This window comes from Hyperolius riggenbachi, chromosome 2, assembly GCF_040937935.1.
Source record: "Hyperolius riggenbachi isolate aHypRig1 chromosome 2, aHypRig1.pri, whole genome shotgun sequence".
Lineage (NCBI taxonomy): Eukaryota > Metazoa > Chordata > Amphibia > Anura > Hyperoliidae > Hyperolius > Hyperolius riggenbachi.
This window is the reverse complement of record NC_090647.1, coordinates 144461098-144486477: the sequence shown is the minus strand read 5'-3', so window position 1 is coordinate 144486477 and position 25380 is coordinate 144461098. Positions and strand designations below refer to the sequence as shown.

The following is a 25380-nucleotide window of genomic DNA, read 5'->3' as shown; positions in this document are numbered from 1 at the left end:
CTGAAGAGATGCACCCCCGAGCATGATGCTGCCACCACCATATTTGACAGTGGGGATGGTGTGTTCAGAGTGATGTGCAGTGTTAGTTTTCTGCCACACACAGCGTTTTGCATTTTGGCCAAAAAGTTCCATTTTGGTCTAATCTGACCAGAGCACCTTCTTCCACATGGTTGCTGTTTCCCCCACATGGCTTGTGGCAAACTGCAAACGGGACTTCTTATGCTTTCTGTTAACAATGCCTTTCTTCTTGCCACTTTTCCATAAAGGCCAACTTTGTACAGTACATGACTAATAGTTGTCCTATGGACAGAGTCTCCCACCTGAGCTGTAGATCTCTGCAGCTCGTCCAGAGTCACCTTGGGCCTCTTGACTGCATTTCTGATCGCCGCTCTCCTTGTTCGGCCTGTGAGTTTAGGTGGATGGCCTTGTCTTGGTAGGTTTACAGTTGTGCCATACTCCTTCCATTTCTGAATGATCGCTTGAACCGTGCTCCTTGGGATGTTCAAGGCTTTGGAAATCTTTTTTGTAGCCTAAGCCTGCTTTAAATTTCTCAATAACTTGATCCCTGACCTGTGGCGTGTTCTTTGGACTTCACGGTGTTGTTGCTCCCAATATTCTCTTAAACAACCCCTGAGGCCCTCACAGAGCAGCTGTATTTGTACTGACATTGGATTACACACAGGTGCACTCTAGTCATTAGCACTCATCAGGCAATGTCTATAGGCAACTGACTGCACTCAGATCAAAGGGGGCCGAATAATTATGCACACACCACTTTGCAGTTATTCATTTGTAAAAAATGTTTGGAATCAGGTATGGTTTTCGTTCCACTTCTCAAGTGTACACCACTTTGTATTGGTCTTTCACATGGAATTCCAATAAAATTGATTGATGTTTGTGGCAGTAATGTGACAAAATGTGGAAAACTTCAAGGGGGCCGAATACTTTTGCAACCCACTGTATAGAGTTTAGCCAGTATAATTCCCCCTCATCTGTATCTAATCACAATTTGTAATTTGATCTCTACCCTGTGTCACCTGACTGCCACGGCAGATAAGCTCAATTGAAAGCACGGGATGTTAATGTCTGCTTCCATGAATGCAGTAAGTAGAAACAGTGCAGATTTATTGTAGGATTCGTATCAGCTGGAAAAAAAATGTTTTTCTTTAAAGGCTATTATGCTGTTGCGTATCTTTTACAGCACAGAGGAAGTTTTGAGTTCAGATCCGCTTTAAAACTGCTTCCAATCCGCACAAATTTAAATCTATGTCCTGTTTAGGACCCGTTATCCCTGCCAGGGCATTGATTTCAATTAGCCCGCCACTGCAGCCCACTCGCCCTGTCAGTATGACAGCAGATATGGGAGCCGGTCAGGAGCAGATTTCATTGGCTACTGACCCTGTGAGCCAACAAAGCAGTGGGAGATCGGCACAATCTGTGCAGTGTGACATCGGGTAAGCTCCATTTTTATTTGTACCAGCAGTCTCTGGTCCTTAAGGGGCCAGAGACTGCTGGTACTGAAGTAGTTAAAATAAATATGGCAGCCCCCATACACTTCTCGCTTCAGGTTCCCTTTAAAAACGTATTACGCACTGCATGCAATTGTGCAGAGAAGGAGGGAGGAGAGGAATCCAGACCTCTATCGGCGGGCCGGAATAAAAACACTAATACGGCTGGATATGGATTGCAGGCCGTAGTTTACCCAGCCCTGGTCTAGGGAAACTATGGACACTTCATCTAAAGATTCCTTACATCTTCACAAGATCGCCATTCTTCAGGAGATAATCTGGGTCACTCTTCAGCGGGGAGAAGTGGCACACACAGTTATTGACAGATATACTTGTTGGAAAGGCAATACCTGTAATATGAATATATAAAGGGAAAAAAGGAAAATGTGAGCCATCACAATGTCATCTCCTTTTCTAACAAAAATGCTACAATAGAGCTTAAAAATGCACCTTTTTTCATTTCCTTTTCTTTTTTGAAAATTTTGCCAGTTTCCTCCATGATCATGGCATCTCCCTTTTCACATAGGCTTAGAATAGAAGTCTCTGGAACAGCTGTCTCCACAAGTGTACGTAGGACCCCTGAAACACATGAGAAGGCACAGGGTTAGCCTGTCGGCAAGCTTTCCAGTACTAAAACATTCTATGTAGAGTGGGCTGAGCACATTTATTCAGTATTTAGATGTCCTGTGTGGGAGAATCCAATGCTTAGCAGCATCATTACTCTATACAAGCAGCAATTTCAGAGAATATTCAGAACATACTTACCTGCTTGCAGATTCTGTTTATCTCCCACACCAGATAGCATGAGGACAAAGTATTACACGACTATACAGCCTCTTTGTAAAGGTGGCAAACTACAGAAATATCAAAAATGTTCTGAATATCTACAGCTTGCCATGTTTAGAAGCATGCCAATCTGCTTAGATGCTCCCAATTTTCAGGCCACGCTCACTTCACGCAACTGAATTATTAGCAAAGGGTCACTATTGCCATATCTATGAAGTGGTGATCAGCCTGAGCTACAGTTTATATTTCGAATTGTGTCTTCCACTTCAAAAGGGGAGACTGCCAAAGGGATAAGGGTAAACAAGCCCCATTCAAGTGAATGGAGTTGAAAAAGGGAAGCCCCACCAGTGCTCAATAATTCAGTTAAAGAGAATCTGTACTGCGAAAATCTTACATAAATAAAAACGTACCAGCCTGTTTGTCTTCTCATAGCCCCCTCTGTGACATTTTCGCAGCTCCCGCTGCTTTCCTGATAAGATCACTGTTTTATTAAGGGCCTGTTTCCACTACACGCAGATTGGATGCAGAAAAACTGACTCCAATGAATGCCTATGGGAAAATCTGCATCAGAAAAATCACGTTTATTGGAAACAGGCCCATAGGCATTTATTGGAGTCAGTTTTTCTGCATCCAATCTGCGTGTAGTGGAAACACGCCCTAATAGTTTGTGTAAACAATGAAGATGGCCGCCAAACAGGAAGTACATCAGAGCAGGTGCCCATTTGCAGAAGACCCTCTAAAATGTGACTTGATTGATGGAATGCTGCTCCCACGTGTTGCCTTAGCTGCTTGTCTGAGATCTGCATTGATCTCTCTGCACTCACAGCAGTTTAAAATGCCTCAGCTCCACAAGCCTTGCAGAGACATTGCCTGTGACTCATACACACACAGAAGAGCCTGCAGGGGGCATGCATAACTTCTCCCTGTCACAGCAGAGAGTGCATTCCTCTTTGGCTCGACAAGAAAAGAAGATTAGATCTATTACAGAGACAGTGCAACTAGAAAAGGCTGCAGTAAGCCAGACCACAGAAGACGTATAGGAACTTGTAGGATAGAAGAAATAAAGCTGAAAATGAAAAAAGTGGGGATTGACACTAGTGGAGGCAGAGCTTAGAGCCCTAAGGCTCTGCCTCTGAGGAAGCGCTCCCCAAATTTTCCCACGGGGATTTGTAAACAGCTTTCTGCCGCGGGGTGCGGCGTTTTAGCAGGGCTTATAGTGTTACAGTTAAAGGTTTAATAAAAAGTGGGATTTTAGGAGACTTCAGAGTCTCTTTAAAGGAATACTTAAGTCACGTAAAAAAAAAATGACTTACTATACTGGGGCTCCCCTCAGCCCCCTGCAGCTGAACGGTGCCCTCGCCGTGTCCCTCCGATGCGCCTAGTCTCGCCGGCGGCCACTTCCGGTTTGGCCGTCACCGGCCGACAGGCTGTGAACGTGGCTGATTATCCGCGTCCCCGGACGCAATAGCGCCCTCTACAATGCTGTTGCGTCCGGGGACGGCCAAACCGGAAGTGGCCGTCGGCGAGACCAGCCGCATCGAAGGGGCACGGCGAGGGCACTGTTCAGCTGCAGGGGGCTGAGGGGAGCCCCAGGAGAGTAAAAGTCATTTTTTTACGTGACTTAAGTATTCCTTTAAACAGCCAAGAAACCGTGAAAGACACCTCGAGATAACGTTCTACTGCAGGAGGGCTGGAGGAAGTGGCAGGTAAAATTTTTTGTAAATCCCCATCTCAGGTTTACTTTAACGTGGACCTGAACTTTTGCACAGAAGAGAGAAGGAAAACAAATGTGCCCTATATGTATTTATTTAGAGAGTTTGGCCTGTCTAACCCCCCCCCCTCCCCCCCTTTTGTTTTTCCCTCATCACAAGTTGTAATTTGATCTCTCCCCTGGGTCAAATGACTGCCATGGCAGATAAGCTCATTTAAAAAACACAGGATGTTAACAATATGTCTGCTTCCATGAATCAGGAAGTAGAAACACTGAAGATTTGTTTTAACATTTGTATCTTTGTAACAAAGAAACTTATTTTGTTTAAAGATTATGCTGTTAGAGCAGAGAGGATGTTGTGAGTTTAGGTCCCCTTTAAATATACATTTTTAAAACAGCTAGTGAGCGATTGGTTCCAAGGTGAGCGGAAGTCAAAGGCCGTCTTATACAGCACCAATCAATGGGCTCTCCAGGTGCATAGACAGCCAAAGTGAGGATTACTGCAGCTACCTGCAGATCGCACAGTGCCACATTACTTTGACAGGGTTGTTGGCTAAGCACTTGTGACCTGACAGGTTTGCTTTAATAAATGGGTTCGAATGAGCAAATACAGGTTTACAGTGTGTCATTAAACACATCAGTCATCTCCACACAAATTGAGAGCTGAAAGGTAGCACTGCTGGTAGACTCCTCCAGTAATCCACTACGCCCACACATTAAGCATTCACACCAGCATCTGCAAACTGTGGTCTTTACCGCCTTAGCAACATATTCAGACATGTTTTATGGATTTCAAAACCACAAGCTAATGCACAGAAACATTAAAATAATTTGCATGTGTGATGCACTGAAGATGTATTACAGCAAAGCTGTCCAGAAGAAAGAATCAAGTCCTTTCACAATGGCACGCATGCAATCATACTCCTAGGTGGTCTTACATGGGTGATATCTTTCTTCTTTGCTTATTACATATTTCAGGGCAACATATGAAACTGCTGTCCTTGAATCCAGTAACAGTACTATCTACTGATAGCACTGTATGGAAAGCTGCGAATCATAAACACCAAGCAGCATATTTGGACGCAGTGCTGAAACCAAGAGGTGGCAACACACATTTTAGCTTCCAGCCATGGCACTGAACATGCAAATATGGATATTCCCAAGTTGGATCCATATACCATATTGTCCATCATTATAGTGAACAGCGAGGTGTGTGAGGCAGAGCGGACAGTACTGCACTACCAAGTGACAGAATTTTCCCATTACACAGACAAATCTAAGTGTACATGCCGATATCTCCAATTAAATCAGAATAATTCATTTAGCCATGTACAAACGGGGGGTTGTACCCGGAATTGGTTTTAGCTCATACAGGTTCTGGAAGCATGGGAGGGGAGAATAATGTCTGAAAGTCAAGAGCCGAGGGTGCCATACTAGGGTGCCACCAGTCGCACTTGGTAATCATCTGTCATCCCTAAGCAGATGGGAGGAGGAGGGGAACAGAGGGAGGCAAAGGTTCAGCAATGATGACCCAGTTCTTCATGAAGAAAACCTGCGATGATAGCCGCCGCTGCTGAGGATCCCGACTGCTGACATTTGGCATCTGTCAGAGCTGGACTAGGTGTTCCTGTTCAAAAAGGATCTGTGGTGGGTCCAGACTCCTGGGCAGCATTCAGCTGGCTGTCAAAGAAGTGTCCAGCTGCAGTGGCTCTTACTTCCGGCTTAGTGGCTGGCATAATGGAGGGGCTGAACCAGAGGTGCCCCTGCTGCGGTGGAGCACCAGCAAACGATGGATGGATGGGCATCAAGCGAAGCCAAAGGTTTCCCGATTAGCACTGTGTCTTCCTACCTCAGTGGAGCTGAAATCTCCTAGGCAGCAGCGGTGGACTCTACATGGCCTGTACCTGCACAGACAACGGACCCAGGCAGGAGCAAGGAGAAAAAACCTCAGGTCCCGGACTCTCCACAACCCACACCAGCGTCTCAGGCTACAGCAGACCACACTGCACACCTTTGGGGAGGGGGGGGGGGGGGGGGGGGGACAAGGTAAATTGGTATGGAAAAGGAAAGAAAACAACAAGGCCAGAATCCTGCTAATATAAATCATATTTATACTGCACCTATTTACAGAGGCAACATGGCTAGAAGCACAAGAACCCCGACATGATTTATATTATTTATAGACTAGTGGACCCAAGACCATTTAAAAACGGGCTCTAGGTCTGTTTTTCTGCCGCACCCGCCCACCTCGCTCCCTGGTCCTGTCCAGCTGTCCGTTACTGCGCCCATGCGCAGTAGCAAACAAGGACATAACGCCTTTTCAACCACCAGCAAGCATTTTGCTCAGGGCTGTGGAGTCAGTACAAAAATCATCTGACTCCGTTAATGAAACCACCAACTCCAGGTACCCAAAAACTGCTCTGACTCCTCAACTCCGACTCCACAGCCCTGATTTTGATAGCACTTTTCACATACAGGTAGTCCCCGACTTACGAACGAATCACCGATACGAACGACATGGATTCTGTGTTTCCATGGGAACAAGTCAAAACATTTTTTTTCTTTAAATTGGACTTGTAGTTTGAGAAAATCTATTAAAAAAAATTCAAAGAAAAAATGGCTTTTAAACTTGTATAAGCAGGTACAGAGGTGACACAGAGTGGGACACTGGAGGCAGAGGGCGGCACATAGGAGGTATAGTGGACAAAGATGGCACAATGTTCCAACTTAAGAACAGATTCAGTTTAAGAACGAACAGACAGTCCCTATCTTGCTCGTTTAACCGGGGACTACCTGTACTTTTACAACTGCAAAGTGCTGAAAAATTATTTTAAAGATAAATGCATCTTGGAAAAAACTCAGGAGAAAAAGTTAAATTACCGGTACATATGGGCATTGCCTAGATATTTTCACTCATCAATAAAATGCCTTACTAGCTACCAGGAAAAAATACAAATAACGTTAATAGTATCATTTTCGCATACTTTTTGATACTTTAATTGCAGAGTGCTGAAAACATTTTAAACAGACGATGAAAACATTTCCTAGGAGAAAAAAAGTGAATTGAATAAGGGCCCTAGTCTATAGGTTTTCTGTAGGAAAGGCTTCAGTGCATTGCATGGTGAACCCATTCTCCGCTTCCCTTTGCCTTTCTTACCTGTTACCTGTATTACCGGCCTGGCTTCTCAACTTGGGAATACCAAAAAGGTTGTTTGAAACCATCTATTTCGTTATTGAGAAACAGCTTATTGCCGCTTGCTGTTCTCTGCAAGGTGGTCTAAGAGGAGGACCAAAGAGCATGTCTCCCATAAAAGGGATTGCGCCCAACCTGTTTTTGGACACCATGCTTTTGGTCAGAATGCCCTTGTGACAATTCTGCACATGCTTAGAATCTATGAATCCAATTGATTTGCCGGATGTGTCTGCTGCTGGCAGAATATATTGCACGGCCTTTATTATTGGCAGCCCAGTACCACCTGCATACTTACCGCCAGCCTTCCTCCATACTGCACATAAAGAGCTAGACCACCCACAAAGGTGGCCATACATTTATAGGTTTGCAGCAGATTCAACCATCAGATACATTTCTGTCAGATGCTTGTCAAGTCCAATCAGAGGAATCTATCTGATGTGTGCCACACACTAGGAACAAATTTCCAATAGATTTCAGAATAAATCTATTGGAAAGCGATCTAAATGCATTATTGGACCATTAGATACAATGCAACTCTATGGGACATAGATTTTCCATCCTGTCAGACAGAACAAATCAATTGAAATCGGCCGCAAATTTGTAGAATGGGGAATTTGATCGAATTGATTTCTGATCGATGGCTGAAACCAACCAGGGTATGGGCCTCTTTATACACTAAAAAAGCCTTCTATACTGCCTCACCCTTACACTCACCTAGATAGACTGGCACAGCGATATCCAGCATATTGCAAAATGTAACTATGCATTAATGTGTCAAGACCAACAATGGCGCTAGTAGTTTTCTAGTGAATCCCTTTTCTAGGCTTGCTATTCCACCATATTGCAAAACCTGACTCCAAACCAATTCCTCAACTCCAAAATTCTTGCAACCACCTACTGATCAACCTTGAAAACCCCAGAGATGATTGATCTGGAAACAAACTACCAAGTTGTGTATGGCCTGTAATTTCAACCCTTGTCATTTTCTCTTTACAAATGATCTGTTCACATGAAAAGGCACAGGGAGGATAGATAGATAGGATATTTTCATTCATTTCTTGCAAGGCAAGCAAGGGCAGCTGACTCAGAGTAGGTGTAACATAAGAGTCATATCCATATGTTGAACACACTAAAGAACTCAAGCACTTTATGCCCCGTTCCCATTGCACGCGTTTCCAGCCGCGTTTTGGAAACGCGTGCAGGAGGCTGACACCCACGACATCAGACAGTGCATAGAGTGCACTGTGATGTTCACACTCCATGCGTTCCGGACCTGTGCGGTCCGGGAACGCATGCTGCACGCCTATTTTGCAAAAACGCGCGACTGTCCCATTCACTTTTCAGTGATGGGATCAGCCACGCAACGCATACGAACGCGGATGGCGTGCGTTCGCATGCGTTGCGTTCCACACGCCATCCGCGTTTTGTAATGTGAACAAGGCCTTACTGAGTAAAGACCACTTTACTTACGGTAAAGTCTTTTCCAGTAGTCATGAGGACAGCACCCCTGGATGAGAGACTTGTCTCCCTCCCCACTGTGGACAGGAAACTGTTAAAAGAAGAATTTGCATAAGCAATAGGCAGCCACATATAAGATACTACACCTGCCACAGTACCTCAGTTAATAAAAAGATGACACGGACATTTAATGATGCTTACACAAACTTATTTCTCTTTCCTACCCAAATAAGGGCGGGTTGCAGGGGTGCTGTCCTCATGACTACTGGAAAAGACTTTACCGTAAGTAAAGTGGTCTTTCCCAGAACGTCATTTCGGACAGCACCCCTGGATGAGACGATATACAAGAGTTAAAACCTTAGGGTGGGACCACAGCTTGCAAAACTTTCCTTCTGAAGGATAAACCTGCAGAGACAGATACATTAAGGCAATAGTGCTTTACAAACGTATTGTGACTTGACCAGGTCGCAGCTCTGCAAATCTGATCTATAGAGGCCCCTGCCCTCTCTGCCCAAGAAGTCGAAATTCCTCTTGTGGAATGAGCCATGATATAATTGAATTGCTCCCCCTGTGTCTGATATGCTAATGAAATAGCCCAAACAAATGTATACCGTAATCTGTGTAGGATTTAATTAAGGAAGATTTCTCCCAATTAATGATCCAACCTAGATCTTGTAGTAAGACTACTGTCGTAACAATCTGATCTCTTACCGAATTGGGAGATGTCCCCCAAAACAGAAAATCAAGGTAACCCAAAATGTTAACCTTTCTCTGTCTAAGTGTAGCCAGAACCCCAGACATTACCTTCATAAACAACCCTGGAGCTGAGGATAATCCGAAGGGCAAAGCATTAAACTGATACATTCTTACCTCTTCCTCCATCTGGATGGCAAACCTTTTATTGAGAAGACAGATGTATCGGTAATTGAAGATACGCATCTTTTCAGTCTAGAAAGGCTAGGAAATCGTCCTTCTGTAAGAGATGAATAATAGATCAAATCCATCCTGAATTTTCTGTATTTTACCTTCTGGTTTAGACTCTTTAAATTTAGTATGAACTGATAATTTCCCTGTAGCTCCTTTACTAGAAAAAACACAGGGCAATAGAATCCCTGTCCTCTGACATTTCGGTACTTCTCGAATTACCCTTTTTTTTTTTTTTCTAAACAGGGAAAGGACTTTCGATTGTAGGGCTGAAAACTTTATTTGGTCCTGCAAGCGGGGAGTAATGCAAAAGCTCTTAAAAGGAGGCTGGCTGAACTCTATTCTGTATCCCTCCAAAAAAAAAAAAACACCTTAAGGGCTCTTTCCCACTAAGACGTTGCGTTAGATGCGACGCTAAGGTCACATAACGTGCCCCCAACGCAACGCATGTGAGCTTTGAAGTTGGATGCTATTTAGAGCCACGTTATGCGTCTCCTGATGGGTCTGTGATGCGTACTTTTTGACGCATACTATCGGACGAAAACGGCGCATGCGGCAAAAGACTGGAGAGCACGTGATCGGAAAACTCCGCATCACGTGGTCCTGCCAGCCAATAAGCGGCCGCTCCAGGAAGTTAACACTGCAGTGCATATTAATTAGTCATGTGGCTGGCCACAACAGCGGACTCTCCCCTCCTCTCCTGCAAGAAAAGACAAAAAACACACATTATTGAGCATATGCAAACAGTCTAATGCGGCTAAAACCGTGTATAACGCACAGCATGATGCACTTTCTTTAAACGTCCAGCGTTAGAGTGTAACACAACGTGGGCACTGTGAACAGCCCATTGATTTGTCATTACTGTGAGCTGGGCTGCGTTACAAGCTGCTCTAACCTGCGCCCGTAACGTCCCACTGTGAAAGAAGCCTAAATAACCAATATTTTGTGCACTGTAGTTGCCATGTTTTGAAATTTGCAATTCTCCATCTCACTGGAATACTAGCGTCATTGCTTATCTGACTTCTTGGTAAAAGTGAAGTTGGACTTAGGGCCGGTTCACATTACAAACGCGGACGGCCACGCATGCGGAACGCAACGCGTACGAACGCACGCCATCCGTGTTTGCATGCGTTGCGTGGCTGATCCCATCACTGAAAAGTGAATGGGACAGCCGCGCGTTTTTGCTAAATCTGCGTGCAGCATGCGTTCCCGGACCGCACAGGTCCGGAACGCATGCAGTGTGAACATCAGACAGTGCACTCTGTGCACTGTCTGATGTCGTGCGTGTTGGCCTTCTGCACGCGTTTCCAAAACGCAGCTGGAAACGTGTGCAGTTTGAACAGGCCCTTAGGCTTCTGTGACTTCTAGAGAGCCCATCTCCTGCCCTTAGAGGACTAGGGATCTGACTTATTCTTAGAAGGAGGGACGAAAGGACCGTTTACTTTGAAAAGGTCCTTTCTTAAAGGAATACTATCGATACCCAAGTGTTCTAAAATGACAATGTACAAATAATGTCTAAGTTGCTGTGTAAACATTTTCCTACCTTTCATGTTAAATATCAGAGGCAAAAGCTGTAATTTACTGAGGGTAGGATTAGCTATATTGGGACAAATCAATTGCAGAAGGGGTGTCTACTTCAATGCACAGCCAGAGTTGCATATCGGACTACAGAAAGCAAATATCAAACAAACTCTGAAAGCAAAAAACAGTATGAAAAGCTGTAACAATTAGTTACATTTCCTCTGCTCTCTACAGACACTTCAGTCCGAAACAGGACACAGAAGCTGCAGCTGTTCTCTCTGTCACACACAGTTACACAGAGTTATCTGATCAAGTGTGAGGGGAATTTCCCCTTTCCTCATGGCTCAGAGTCAGTTTTGTCAGTAAAGTTTGAAAGCATTTTGATAACAGTAAACAAAGAGGTTGCTACTAAAATGTATACACCAGTACTTAGCAACACTTCCCAACAATTCCTGTGTCAATTGAAAATATGTGAATCGATAGAATTCCTTTAACAGGAATACTTTTTTTTTTTTTTTTTTAATGTGTGTCTGCCGTTCTGTTTAGAGGGTTGTCTAACTGACTCAAACAGCAGACCCCCTTCACAAGGTACACCACATAACTTGATTTTGAAGAATTGTCATCATTCCAAGTTTTTACCCATACACCTCTTCTGGCTGAATTAACTAATGCCGTAGTTCTGGCCATAAGTTTAACCGTATCATCTGAAGCGTCCACTAGATAATTGGAAGCATTCCAAACTTTAGGGAAATCATTCAAAATTTCCCAGAAATCCTCAAAAAAAGTAGGTCAGTTTTGTTTGATACCCTTGAAAAATATGAATCTAATTTAGGCGGGGTTCCCCAAAACCCTGATCTTCAGGAGAAAAAACAACATTTAGATAATGATCTGGGCCAAAAAAAAAACTTTTCCTAGATTATCCCACTCCTTAATCCTAATCTTAAGAGTAGAATGGACTGGAATAAGGCGAGAATGAGGATCCGCCAAACTCTCATACATTTGATCCAAAGGTGTCAAAGATTTCTGCTCAGACTTAATACCTATTAGTAAGTCTTTCATTAATTCAGGAAAAAAACATTGCGGTTAGGGCTCTTTTCCACTATGAAATGCGATCGCAACCGCATTTGCGATCCCAATCGCACTTCAATTTCCACTATGCGATTGCGCTACTATACTTATAGTACAGCTCAATTGCATACAATGCAGGAGGATGACGATTGTGCTTTGTCCAAATCGCATCGCAATCAGATTGCACTAATGGAAATTGCTGCTGCAGTTTCCATTGGTTTAACGTACCTCGTGATCAGAATCAAATCGTAACTCGCAGAGTAATGAAAAAAAGGCCCTTAGTCAGTTTTACTCAAATCTTCCTCCTAGTTTGATACATTTTCTCTGTGCAGAGAGAGTTACTATAAAGGAGGCAGCCCCAGCATTCCTTTACATGTGCATTTTTGTTTAAATTGCCTCTCCTTGCCCTGAATCTGTCTAGTTCTTTTAAACAATCTATTTAATTGCTGCAGCTTAGAAGAACTTCAAGAATGTTACACATGCAGGCTTTCTAATGTGAAATTTATCTGAAAACAGGTACCCAAGGGGTTAAAAACACAGCCTGGGTATTCTGGGATGCAGTTTGTTCTGCTCTCACTGCAGCTGCCTGGGAGGTCTGTCTCTCCATTAGCTTGCCTGTTATGGCTGGCTTATCGCCTTCTCTAAACAGCCAGGGTTTCTCTGCTCACATTTGCCTGCTTTAATTTTTATGAATTAACCTTCAGTGACCTGTGTTGTGATAATCTCCGCACAAGTTGTTAATTTCCCGCACCTGCTCAGGAATTATAGATTTTCATGCGGACACAGGTTTTATGAATGCGCACTTTACTAAATGGTGGGTAAAGTCAGCTGTTTTGAGCATTACCGCATGCAGGAATGCTCAATAAATAGAGGCCTATGTCTCTTGGAAGCAGGAGGCATAGTTAGAGGTGCAGACAACATAGGAGATGATGGATTAGCTATAACAGGTAGATAAGCCATAGCAGTACTAGTCCCAGGCCCATCTGAAGCAGCTGAGGCGGTAGAAGCAATAGCAGAATCTTTAATTTCCTATTGCTGTGGGCCTTCTCTGTACAATACTGGCACAATTTCCATTCAGAGTTGCCAATCCATGCTGACTGGACTGAGTAGAAGATTTTTCAGACTTTTCAACCTTCTCAGTCTTATGTCTTTTGGGGTATAAAACATAATAAACGATAGCCAGCCATTAGACAAATCCCTCTATACATAACATACATCCAGCCAAGCAGAAGAAACATAATCACATCTACTTGCCAGAGAGGGATCCTGGGCAGATTCAGCAGATTGTGCAGGAGCTGACCCAGAGGCGTCCTCCATGATCCCAGCCATAAACCAGAGTGCATCATGGACTCTACAAACTTATACCTGTGCTGCTGATTTGATGCAGCTGATCCAATTATGCATGCGGCCCCTGCCGGCTAAGCATATGCTTAATCAGCTTCTTACCTTAAGGAATCAGCTGTATGCCGATTCCTAATCACCGCCGCAGCCCCTGCCGCCCGGCTCAGACTTCAGATCACGCGGGACGCCAGCGCGTGACTACCTCCGGTTCAACTGGAAGTGAACTCTCTCCAATGCACGCACCTGCGCGCATAAAGTTGCTGCCTCCGATGGAGAAGCCTCCTCCACGCTGCAGGGCTCCGACTGTTCACTGAACAGTGCTGCTTGGAGCCCTGGAAACCGCTGCCCCTGCCGCCTGACATGGATGGCACTCCTGGAGACCTCTCCCATGCATCCCGTCCGGGACAGGAAACTAAACTGAGGTACTGTGGCAGGTGTAGTATCTTATATGTGGCTGCCTATTGCTTATGCAAATTCTTCTTTTAACAGTTTCCTGTCCACAGTGGGGAGGGAGACAAGTCTCTCATCCAGGGGTGCTGTCCGAAATGACGTTCTGGGAAAATTATTTAAAATAAACATTATGTAGCTGCGAATGAATATTACATACTAACCTCGCTATCAGTTCCTCTCAGAAGCTCAGCATTCTAAGGTCAGAAACCCACTAGGAGCGATTTTCTGACCGATTTGCGTTTTTAAAACTCTTGCTAATGTAATGCTATGGGTGTGATCCGACTTGAGCGATTTGATTTTATAAAAATTCCCCATAGCATTGCATTAGCAAGAGCTTTTTTTTAAATCGCTCCAGGTGGGTTTCTGGCCTTACAGTGATCCCTTCCAGTTAGACAAGATTTTGGCAGAACTGAAACGTACCAGTTGCTGTCAGTTCTATATCAGCTCCTGTAAGTTACTACTGAATGTTCAAGGTAATGTCCACGTTTCCCAATGGCTCAAGTGGGCATTATAACAGTTTAACAGTGTGCTGACCAGGAAGCTGTTATGGGGTAATAGCCATTTTCAAAATGGAAGACAGAATTCCATCAATCACAGTGGACAAACAGGACGCTGGAGAGGAGAAAGATTGATGAGCAGACTACACGGGAGGTATGACCTGTGTATGTTTATTTTGACTTTTTATTTTCCAGTTCAAGTTCTATTTTGTACTTGAAATCCTTTTCACCAATATCTTGATTTGCCTTTCACATACCCAGATTTCTAAAGCAGGTCTGAAAAGTCTTCAAAAACAATACTACACACAGATGATTTGTTGCCAAAAATTATTTTAACAATCATTTCAGATATTTAATCTGAGGGCAGCTACTTACTCTTCAGCAATCCGCCAAGTCAGACTCTAAGGCCTCGCTCACATTATCACACGTAGATGGGCATGCGATTAGAACGCAACGTGTACGATCTCATGCCATCTGCGTTTGTATGCGTTGCATAGCAGATCCCATTTACTGCATGCAGTGTGAACATCAGAACGTGCAGTCTATGCACTTCTGAGGTTCGTAAGTGTCTACCTCCTATACGCGTAGCCGAAATACGGACAGCAACGCGTGTAATGTGAACGTAATGTAATGTTAAGGGCTCTTTCACACTAGAAGCGGGTCCATGTGTTTTGACGGATCGCACCTAGGATGCGGTAAGCAGGGTAACCTGAAAGTCTATTGACTTGCATGTTATCTTTCACATTAGACAAAGTGTTCCAGAGCGTTGCGTTGTCCAGACGTAGCGTTTCCCCATTGGGTAAATTAGAGCTATCGTCGCTAATCAGCGTTGAACTGCAACCTCCCGACCTAATGTGTGCACGAAATTGGGTGCGTGCAAGCGTTCTGTAACGTGAAAGAGCCCTAAAGCCTGGTACACAAATCCAATTTCCATTGGCCAATTTTACCACCTCGATTTAGTATGAGGACCAATAGATTTTGAATTTTATGAACAGATTGGTCGGTAAGCCCTAAAGGCCCGTTTCCACTAGATCAGGGGGCGTCAATCTCAAATACAAAGTGGGCCGAAATTGAGCTCTGGGACCAAGTCGCAGGCCAACCTCAATGTCTAGTGGCCACCTTTTTCCCTTATAAAGTTCCCTGGTGTCTAATAGCCCCCCTTCATCCCCTATACAGTTCCCTAGTGTCTAGTGCCCCCATCCTTCCCCATGAACTTTCCTGGTGGCCCTCTTCTATACAATTCCCTGATGTTTAGTGGTCCTCGTTTCCTCCCTATACAGTCCCCTGGCATCTAGTGCCCTCTCTCCCCTATACAGTTCCCTGGTGTCCAGTGGACCCCTCCCCTGTATTCCTTGGTGTTTAGTGCTTTCCCCCTCCTCATATGGCTTCCCTGATGTTCTAGGGCTTCACCTCCAATCTAGCTTCTCTGGTGGTCCTAAGTGGGCTAAACATAATGCAAAGTGGGGAGACGACCTGAGGGCCAAATCTGATAGCTCAGAGGGCCAGATTTGGCCCACGGGCCAGAGTTTGACATGCATGTTCTAATGGAAACGTATCTGAATACTACATAGTAGCGGTAAAACTGGCCAAACTTCGAACTCTGTACCAGGCTTTAGGATGCATACAAATCCAATATTGAGTGGCCAATATCTTACCACCTCTGCATAAAGTAAGAAAGAAGAAAAAAAAAAAAAAAGCACTTCCACAGATCATTCAAAGTATTTAAAATTTGTTGGCCCTCAACTACATGTAAGTGGTAAAATTGCCCAATCATAAATTAGATGTGTGTACGCACCTTTAGCTAACTGCTACCTTATTTCGTGCTGCAGGGCAACAACTGTTTGTTCACCTCCCTTTCCATGCCATGGAACAAAATGGGCTGCTCCACTATTTGACACCAATGGAGGGTAAATGGTCATCTAAAAGCAATCATGAAAGGTAGGCAATGTTTATAACAAACATGTATGTGTCTTCACTTATCAAGATGCAGTGCTACAATCCTAGAGATGGTTTATGTTGAACCCCAGCAAGTCTCCCAAATTGCCTGAATTTCCATGTACTTTAAAGTGAACCTATAGTTATACAGTATACATTTGTCCTTCGTAAAGCTGCTCCCACTGGCCCAGCATCACATCTCTAGCCATGTGATGTTAGTGACAGGGCTACTTGGCACTGGTCTGGTGACAGTTGGGAAATGTTAGTAGCACTTTAGTAAGGCAGAAAAGTATGGGGATAATTTACAATTGAAGGCCAAGACTCACAAATCCCTGTCAGGGATCAGGAGGAACCGTACAGCAGCTCTAAAATGCAGGTTACTTTTGTAGTTATACATCTCTTTAAAGATGAACTGTCACAAAAATCTTAAAATGTAAAAACACATACAAATAAGAAGTACATTTCTCACAGAGTAAAATGAGCCATAAATTACTTTTCTCCTACGTTGCTGTCACTTAAAGTAGGTAGTAGAAATCTGACATTACTGACAGGTTTTGGGCTAGACTCTTCATGGGGGATTCTCAGCATGGCCTTTATTCTTTATAAAGACATTCCCTAAAAATTATTAATACAAAGATGCTGGCCAGCCTCCCTGTTCGCTGCACACTATTTTGGCAGTTGGACGGAGCAAATGCCATTCATTAAGTGCTTTTAAAAATAAAGAAAACCCTGAGAAGCCCACTATGAGAAAATGGGTTAGTCCAAAATCTGTCAGTAATGTCAGATTATACTTCTACCTACTATAAGTGACAGCAAAATAGGAGAAAAGTAATTAATGGCTCATTTTACTCCAGAAGAAACGTACTTCTTACTTGTATGTGTTTTAAATTTAAATGTTCGCGACCGTTCCTCTTTAACCACTTAACGACCACGGTCAGCCGATCGGCAGACCTAGGTGTTAACTGGGTTTCCATGGTTCCATGTCAGTTAACGGAGGGTGTCTCCGTGAACAGCCTGCGAGCCTCCGATCGCGGCTTGCAGGCAAAATGTAAGCACGCGGGGAAGGAATCCCCGCTGTTTACATCGTACGGCGCTGCAGCAGCACCGTAAAGCAGATCGGCGGTCCCCGGCCTCTGATTGGCCGGGGATCGCCGGCATCTGATAGGCTGAATCCTATCCTAGGCAGCGCAGGACGGATCTCCGTCCTGCGCCGCCCATAGCGAGAGGGAGAGAAGGGCAGAGAGGGCGGAAATCGCTGCGAAGGAGGGCTTTGAGGAGGCCCCCCCGCAGCACGCAGATAGCCGGCGGCGATCAGACCCCCCACCCCAGCAGGACATCCCCCTAGTGGGGAAAAAAAGGGGGGGGGGGAAGCCCACGCAGCACAGATCAGGGAAAAGGAGCCTGGTCCCTAAGTGGTTAAGCACACCTCTGGAGTACATGAACACTGAGGTACACAAATGCTTAAAGTGCACCCGACATGGTACACTGGCCCTTATTTATACTTACATGGGGCTTCCTCCAGCCCCATGAACACCGTGGCCTCCCATCTGCCTCCATTCTGCTGTAATGTCTCCTGGTAATCAAGTCAGTTGCCGCCAGTTCTGAGCTTCTATGCATGCGCAGCTCGGCCACGTGCACGCCCCCGACCCTGGGAGAGTTCTGCGCCTGCGCAATACTACTGATCAGTCGCAGAACGCTCCAGGCCTTGGGAGCGTAACAAGGGGTGCACACGCAGCCAAGCATACGAAGAAGCCTGTGACTGCCCAGATTACCGGGAGTAATAATGGCAGAATGGAAGGGCCAAACAGGACATCAAGGAAGGTCACGGTGCTATGGGGATGGAGGAAGCCCTAGGCAAGTATAAATAGGGGCCAGTGAACCATTTCAGGTACACTTTAAAGTGCACCTGAACTGACAGGGATATGAAGGCTGCCATATTTATTTATTTTTAGGACAGACAATACACATTTAAAGAGGATCTGTAACTAATCTCAATTTTTAAGGGATTTTCATGTCTGCTTTAAGCATAGGATGTTTACACTTGCCAATTTCAACAGCGCAGAAATGGAACACACGTTCCCGACCAGCACACTTTTCCATAAGCTAGGGATGCAAACAGAATCAGTGCAAGCATATCCACTAGGCTGATGTTCTCTCCACTTCACTCATTCACCTGTCTTTGGCTATCACATAGAGCAGAAAATGCCATCAGCCCTGCAAAGTCGCTGAGGGATCAGGTCTAGATCCCCATCAGGCGTCACGGATACTTTTTCCCAATACTTACCGTATTTTTCGGACTATAAGACGCACTTTTTCTCCCCGAAATGTGGGGTGGGGGGTCGAGTCAGTGCGCCATATAGTCCAGAGGTACCCCTCAGCTCTGTCCTACTTTACCGTTACATGTCACTGGAGACCCCCCTTGGTGTCCCCATGTGCCATCCTCCCTCCTGTGTCCCTAGTCTCCTTTTTCTCACTGCCCGGCCCCCCTGTCCCCTTCTGATATGGTACATACTGGTAGTTGGCGCGATCAATGTCGTCTCCATGCAGTCCCCTTCCCCGCAGCTCCAGCTGATCCTGCCCTGTGTCGCGGCCTCCAGGGTCCATGCGGCCAATCTTGCAGCGCTGCAAGCCAATTAACGAGGTCTCCGGGACCTCCATTCAGCCATCCAGTCCCCCTTGCCGTGGCTCTAGCTGATCCTGCCATGCGGCCAATCGGGGGGAGCGCTGCAAGCCAATCACGGGGAGCCGATGGTCTCAGAGGCGGGACCATGGCTCCATCATTGGGCCAATCACTGCACTTGCTCAGTAGCAGTGAGTGCAGCGATTGGCCCGCTGGCGAAGCCATGGTCCCGCCTCCGAGACCATCGGCTCCCCCGTGATTGGCTGCGTGGCTCCTTAGTAACCTGCGGTTTCTCCAGATGCTAGTACTAAGCCCGGCCGTGATCATGGTGTGGTGGAGTGACTTGACTGCTACTTGGACTTGGAGCTAGGAGAGGACGAGCCAGGTCCTCATCACATCAATGACAGTGAGTCCCTGGATGTCCTATTTAGGGAGCAGTAATTATTCTGGTGCGGTGTGGCTGCGGTGATAAGGACTGTACTTGGTACTGTACTGTCCTTTCCATTCCAGCATGTCAGGCCTTACAAGACTCCAGATCAGCTGGAGCGGCAGTGAGGGGGGATGGGATGGCTGCATGGGGTGTCTAAACTTGGGAAATCCTTTATCGTGCCAAATACGGTACATAAAACTTACCAGAAGGGGGGAGGGGCAGGTGATGCGTCAAAGTAGGACACGGGACATAGAAGGAGATGGGAGCCGATGGCACATGGGATACCGGACAGAGGGGGCACAGGGGGTTGATGGCACAGAGGGGATACACAAAAGTGCAGATGGCACAGAGGGGTCACAGGGCAGCAGATGGCACACCAGACAGGGGACACAGGAGCTCACAGGGAGGCAGATAAGACACAGGACGACAGCAGAGACACAGGGGCACAGAGAATGAGATGGCGGCAAAGAAGAAGGACAGAGGGGACTTAGGAGACAGAGAATGACACAGTGACATAGTAGGGCAAGAAGCACAGGGGGACAGAGGAGATGCAGGGGGACAGAGGAGGTCATATGGGGAACAAAGGAGGACCCAAGCAGGAGCAGAGAATGACACAAGAAATTTAGAGAAGGCACAGAGTGGATAAAAGTGGGGGGCATAACAATTGGGGGGATGGAGGGGAGAAGATCCACAAGATGCCCGTGCACCATGGATGCACCAGGTTTAGTATTTTTTTTTTTACCTGGTTTTTGTCCTCTAAACCTAGGTGCGTCTTATGGTCAGGAGCGTCTTATAGCCTGAAAAATACGGCATTAATCACAGGGATAGGAATTCAAAGGAAATTTTACAACTTGGGACACTGGGGGCAATGAAACAGCAATGCTACTGCACTGAAACCAAGCTAAAAATTTACAGTGGAAAACACCAGATCTTTGCACTAGGCTATTCAGAAATTACTAAAGAACTACATAGCTAATAGAAATAGAGACTGAGAGCCCAATATAGTGTAGTATGTTTTGGAAATTGGAGGAAAAACTGAAATGTAAGTGTTCTACTCACAAACCTGGGTTACCCTTAGGCAACCACTGTATAGGCAGGTGGGGTGATTAGGCCTGTCCCCACTCAGGGCTAAGATGTTGCTCTCTGTAGAAGAAAAGGAGGGTTTATCACCCTTCCACCAAGGGTGGATCACTTGATATACGAAGGTACAGAGGCGCCAATAGGATAAAATATGCTAAAAGGTTAACAACGTTCAGGTGGCGGTGGTGGACCAGCCACCAAAACAGACAATGCTGTGGATTGAAGAAGCAATAATTTATTCACATACTCCTAAACAAATTTGCAACGCGTTTTACGGGCACCATCCCGCTTCATCAGGCAATAAAAACAACCGGAGTATCACATAGCTTGGGGTCCAATATCTGCTTGGCACCTGTGAATAAATTATTGCTTCTTCAATCAACAGCATTGTGTCTGTTTTGATGTGGCTGGCCCACCACCGCAACATTTTTAACCTTTTAGCATATTTTATCCTATTGGCGCCTCTGTACCTTCGTATATATAGCTAATAGGCATCAATCACTAGCATACTGAATCTGATTAGCTGCTACAAAGGTTTGACTCATTGGTGACGATTCCAAAAGCCTTTTCAACTGTTTTGATCTGTTTTCACCTTATCTATATGGCATTTCCAAGGATTCAAAGAGCAAAAGAAGTATTTTATTAAATTAAGAAAAGGAATATTGAAATGAAGTTGGTCAGGAAAAACTTAATTTGTTTGTAAATCTGCTGAAAGGTTATCTTTATTAGGTGAAAAATAAGTCAATTATGAAAAGTTGTATGAATTTACCATTGCAGGGAAAAAAAATGTCTAGTTGGATAACACGGAAAAAAAAAAACATATCCAGGCACATCGCCTCTAGTTAGCCTATGTTTACCTGGGTACTTCTGCGCAGTATAGGTGACTAAGCATAAAGGTAGCCATACACTGGTCGATTTGCCATCAGATTCGACCAACTGACAGATCCTTATCTGATCAGAGAGGGATCGTATGGCTACCTTTACTGCAAACAGATTGTGAACCGATTTCAGCCTGAAACCGTTCACAATCTGTTGTGGTGGTGGTGCTGCCGCCGCTCCCCCCGCCCGCATACTTAATAACTTATTTAATGTCCTAACTAGAGGCGATGTGCCTGGATGTGTTTTTTTTTCTTGTTACTGACCCCTGTGGCTAGGGTTTTAATTCAGTGCACTCCCTCCTTCCCCTGTATGTTTTTTTTGTCAGCATGCACACAGCTTATGCTGGTGTATGTGCATGGTGCGCATGGATACATTACGTTAGCTCCCTTGTGCGATTGGTAAGATGCCCTATCTGTCCCAGGAGAGGACGTCAGGATGTGTGCTCCTAATCCCTAGATGGGTTTGATGCAATAAATGTTTGCATGCCTGCACTATGCATGTTACAGGGCCAGAGTTAGGACATCTATGTTTACCTGGGTACTTCTGCGCAGTATAGGTGACTAATCATAAGAATGCATTCTTTTGTGAACTAAACCCCGGCTTTTAACTTAGCTGTAGGGATAACAGTGGTGGTAAATCTGTGAATGCAGTTTGAACATTTGCATGAGAGAGTGCGCAGGGTTAATAGATTTTACTTGGATAACACTTCACATTGATAGAATACCAGACCTAAGACCTCATTCACATCATTTAGCGGAGGCAGCCGTGCGATCGGAAAACAACACGCATGCGTACAGTGAATGGATCTGTGCTGCGATTCCCGAACAATGCATAGTGCAATTTTTTTTTCAAAAAAAAATACAGAGCGCATCAAACTGCTGCGCAGCGCACATAATGGGAACAGTAATGGCCCATACTCACGAGGGACAAATGTCGCCCGTGAGTATGGGCCGTCGCACGCGCGCGCACCCCGAACTGTCGCCCGTCGCTCATGTCGCCATGCGATTGAAAGTTTCAATCGCATGGCGACAGTCGCCGCCGCACCTCCCCCGCAACTGTCGCTAGTCCGCGTGAGTACGCGGACTAGCGACAGCAACCTCCATTGTGGTAAATTGAGCTTCCGGCGGGGGGAGGAGGAACGTCGGCGACAGCTTCCGTCTCGCCGCTGGTCCCTCTTCCGCGTGTGTACGCGGAGGGACCTGGCGACGAGCTGTCGCCGGCCTGTCGCCCACACGCTCACGTGTGCTGGCGACAAGCCACTTCTGCAGCCCGTGAGTACGGGCCATAAAGGGGCTTTCTATGTCCTTCTACTGTTTTGTGTTGCACACTATATGCGTTGCCGAAATGCACACAGCAGTGCTTATAGTCTGAACGAGGCCTAATACTTAGCAGGCACATTGTCATATAATAGATGCGCATCTCTGCACTAGATGCATATTTTGTATGACTAGGATACACCATACCAGTTGCTTCAATCGGCAATTGCCCTTTATTTTTTCTACTGCATGGAGAGTGCTAGGAAACAAAAAAAAAAGGTAAACAGAGGCAGGAAACACACTTGACTTTCAGTTTTCTGCACGCGTTTTTCTGCATATTTTTTCTGCACACCAAGTGTGTTTCCATTCAGGAAAACATCCGCGTTTTTTCCACAGCAGCTCATGTAATTGATACAGAAAACTGCCAAAATGTGCAGAGTCATCATGCAGAATGTCAGTTTTTTTTCTGCGTGTGAACAACACAGTAAGTGTGAACTAGCACATTGATTAACATGAGTTCTCAGTTTTTCTGTGCAGAAAACGTGTACGAAAACTGTCAAGTGTGTTCCCTGCCTGATGCTTAGAACTCACTTCGTGTGAGCATTTTGCTCTATCAGGATTCTAACAAGTGTTGAGCCAAAACTTTTAATCACACGGGAAACTAAAGCTACATACCTGCCCTGGTCTGAACTCATCCGCGGCAGATGAGAATGACCGCCATGGCAGAGAATCAGGCGTCAGACTAGCCTGCGTACATCGGCCATATGACAAACACTAAAGATGCAGTATGTTGGTTCTTTTTCAATGCCTAAGCAACGCACAACTGCATTGTTCTCATTCCCCCTCATAGCCACAGGCGCAACGTCAGCCAATGATACGTTTGTATAGCATCATCAGTGTCCATCATGGATCAGTACATGATCTATTGGGCGACAGAGATCTAACAGACACCCTCTCCTCACCCCCACCACCATGAGTATGGACCTTGTAGGATAAAGTACCCAAATACCTGATTACTGAAACTATCGGGTACTCACAACCTTTCCAAATTCAACTAGCATTATGGAGTAGAGGTAACCAACAGGATGCTAACAAACATGGCTTGCATGCAAACCTTGTAATCTAACTGTAGCCCAGAACTGGGTCAAATGCACTACCTGTTAATTTTCATTTCTTTTACTATAATAAATAGTTAAATTCCCATAGACTAAAACTAGAACAATGCGCAGAACTAATTAGATTCAGAAAGCTAAGAACTAATTACCTGACAATTTGACTTAAGTTAGTCATGTAATCCTTTGTTTCATAACCTGCTTAGCCCTGTGCTAAGATCCAGTTCAGGCCACAGCCATTCCACTCCCTGTAGAGCAACTAATTTCCAGAAGTCGGAACTCCTGCTCATCTCTAACCTCTGTGCAAGGCTCCAGCTCAACACTCACCAACAAATTTACGCAAAAGAAATTGAGACGCAGAATTTTCTATCCTCTCTTTTATGTTTTTGTTTCATTACATCCAAACTGTTGGGGTAATGGTATGTGTATTTCATGAAAGCTACATGGAAAAAAGCTATGTATTGCAAGAGATAAGCCAGATCTTTCTGACCCACTATGGCGGCATCGTGTGTGACGGGCAAGAGCGCGACTGGAATAACTTGCCATACAGCCATTGTGTAGCGTGACTGGTACAGCAGGCCAGCAGAACACACTGAGCCGGGATAGCCACTAGTCGTACAGTGAGTGAGGCAGCTGCTCCCGCCACACAGCAGCGCAGGGCGCCTCACACGGCGGGCCCAGCAGACACGTGGGTGCCCGGGATGGGTACGGGTGCCGGGGAGGCACATGGCAGGCGGGACACGTGCGATCCCCCCTCCACAGCTTGGGCACATTCACTATTAGGACAGGAGAGGATGCTCCGGCTACACCGAGAGCCAGACATCCGTTACCCCGGGGACAAGTAACACCGGCACACCTCCCTCCCCCGGCTCCCGCTGACAGCCGGACACTCACTGTTGGCGATGTCACCCCCCATCTTGTACTTAGTGACCACCAGATCTTCAGCGATCGTCTGTTCCTGCTGCTCATCGTCACCCGACATCTTGACTTCCAGCGGTCTCCCCTCGGCACGGAAGCTGGCGAATGGAGCGCACGGCGGACTCACACGGCGCAAGGAGGGCTTAGGAGGCGGGAACGCACCGCACGCGTCGGGTTGAGGGTCAGGCGGGTTAACCGCACGGGACGCCGGGTGTTGTAGTTTGCAGGAGTGAGGTGACGTGCCGAGTTCCTCCCAGCCCACTATCTGTGCTACCCACATATGTGCGCACGCGTCGACAGAGGATGCCGGGAATTGTAGTCTGACAGCTGACAGGACCCGTCGGTGAAGCCTGTCTCTATAATAAGAAGTTTTAAACCAGGATGACGTTGTAAACCAGGATGATACCATTTATTGGCTAACTAAAAATGAATAAAAATAAGCAAGCTTTCGGCCTTGCAGCCTTCCTCTGGCTTATATCCTGTTAGTTTCTCTCTCTATAATAAGTCAGGGCGGAGCGTCTCTGAACTATTATTTATTATTATTTATATGCTTGGCTGCTTTGGTGACAATTTTTGCAACTTCATACATACAATTTTGCAACCAGGTGCAATCATTTATAAGTATACAGTCCTGGCCAAAAGTTTTGAGACTGTCAAAAATATTAGTTTTCACAAAGTTTGCTGCTAATCTGC

At 45.6% G+C, this 25380-nt stretch overlaps 1 protein-coding gene across 2 annotated transcripts in view; it reads right to left on the bottom strand.

Annotated features, from left to right (window-relative positions):
* PA2G4 (proliferation-associated 2G4) overlaps positions 1–24953 on the bottom strand; it is a 53328-nt gene extending 28375 nt beyond the window's left edge. The window contains exons 1-3 of one of the 2 annotated variants that reach the window (XM_068267623.1): positions 24664–24953; positions 1959–2087; positions 1753–1858 (exon numbers count right to left, since the gene is read on the bottom strand). In XM_068267623.1, the coding sequence (XP_068123724.1) occupies positions 1753–1858; positions 1959–2087; positions 24664–24751 (323 nt within the window). In that variant the 5' untranslated portion in view covers positions 24752–24953. Of the gene's footprint in view, positions 1–1752; positions 1859–1958; positions 2088–16252; positions 16335–24663 lie in introns of those variants that run through there. The other variant, XM_068267624.1, reaches the window with a different exon arrangement.
* Between the last annotated feature and the right edge of the window lie 427 nt (positions 24954–25380).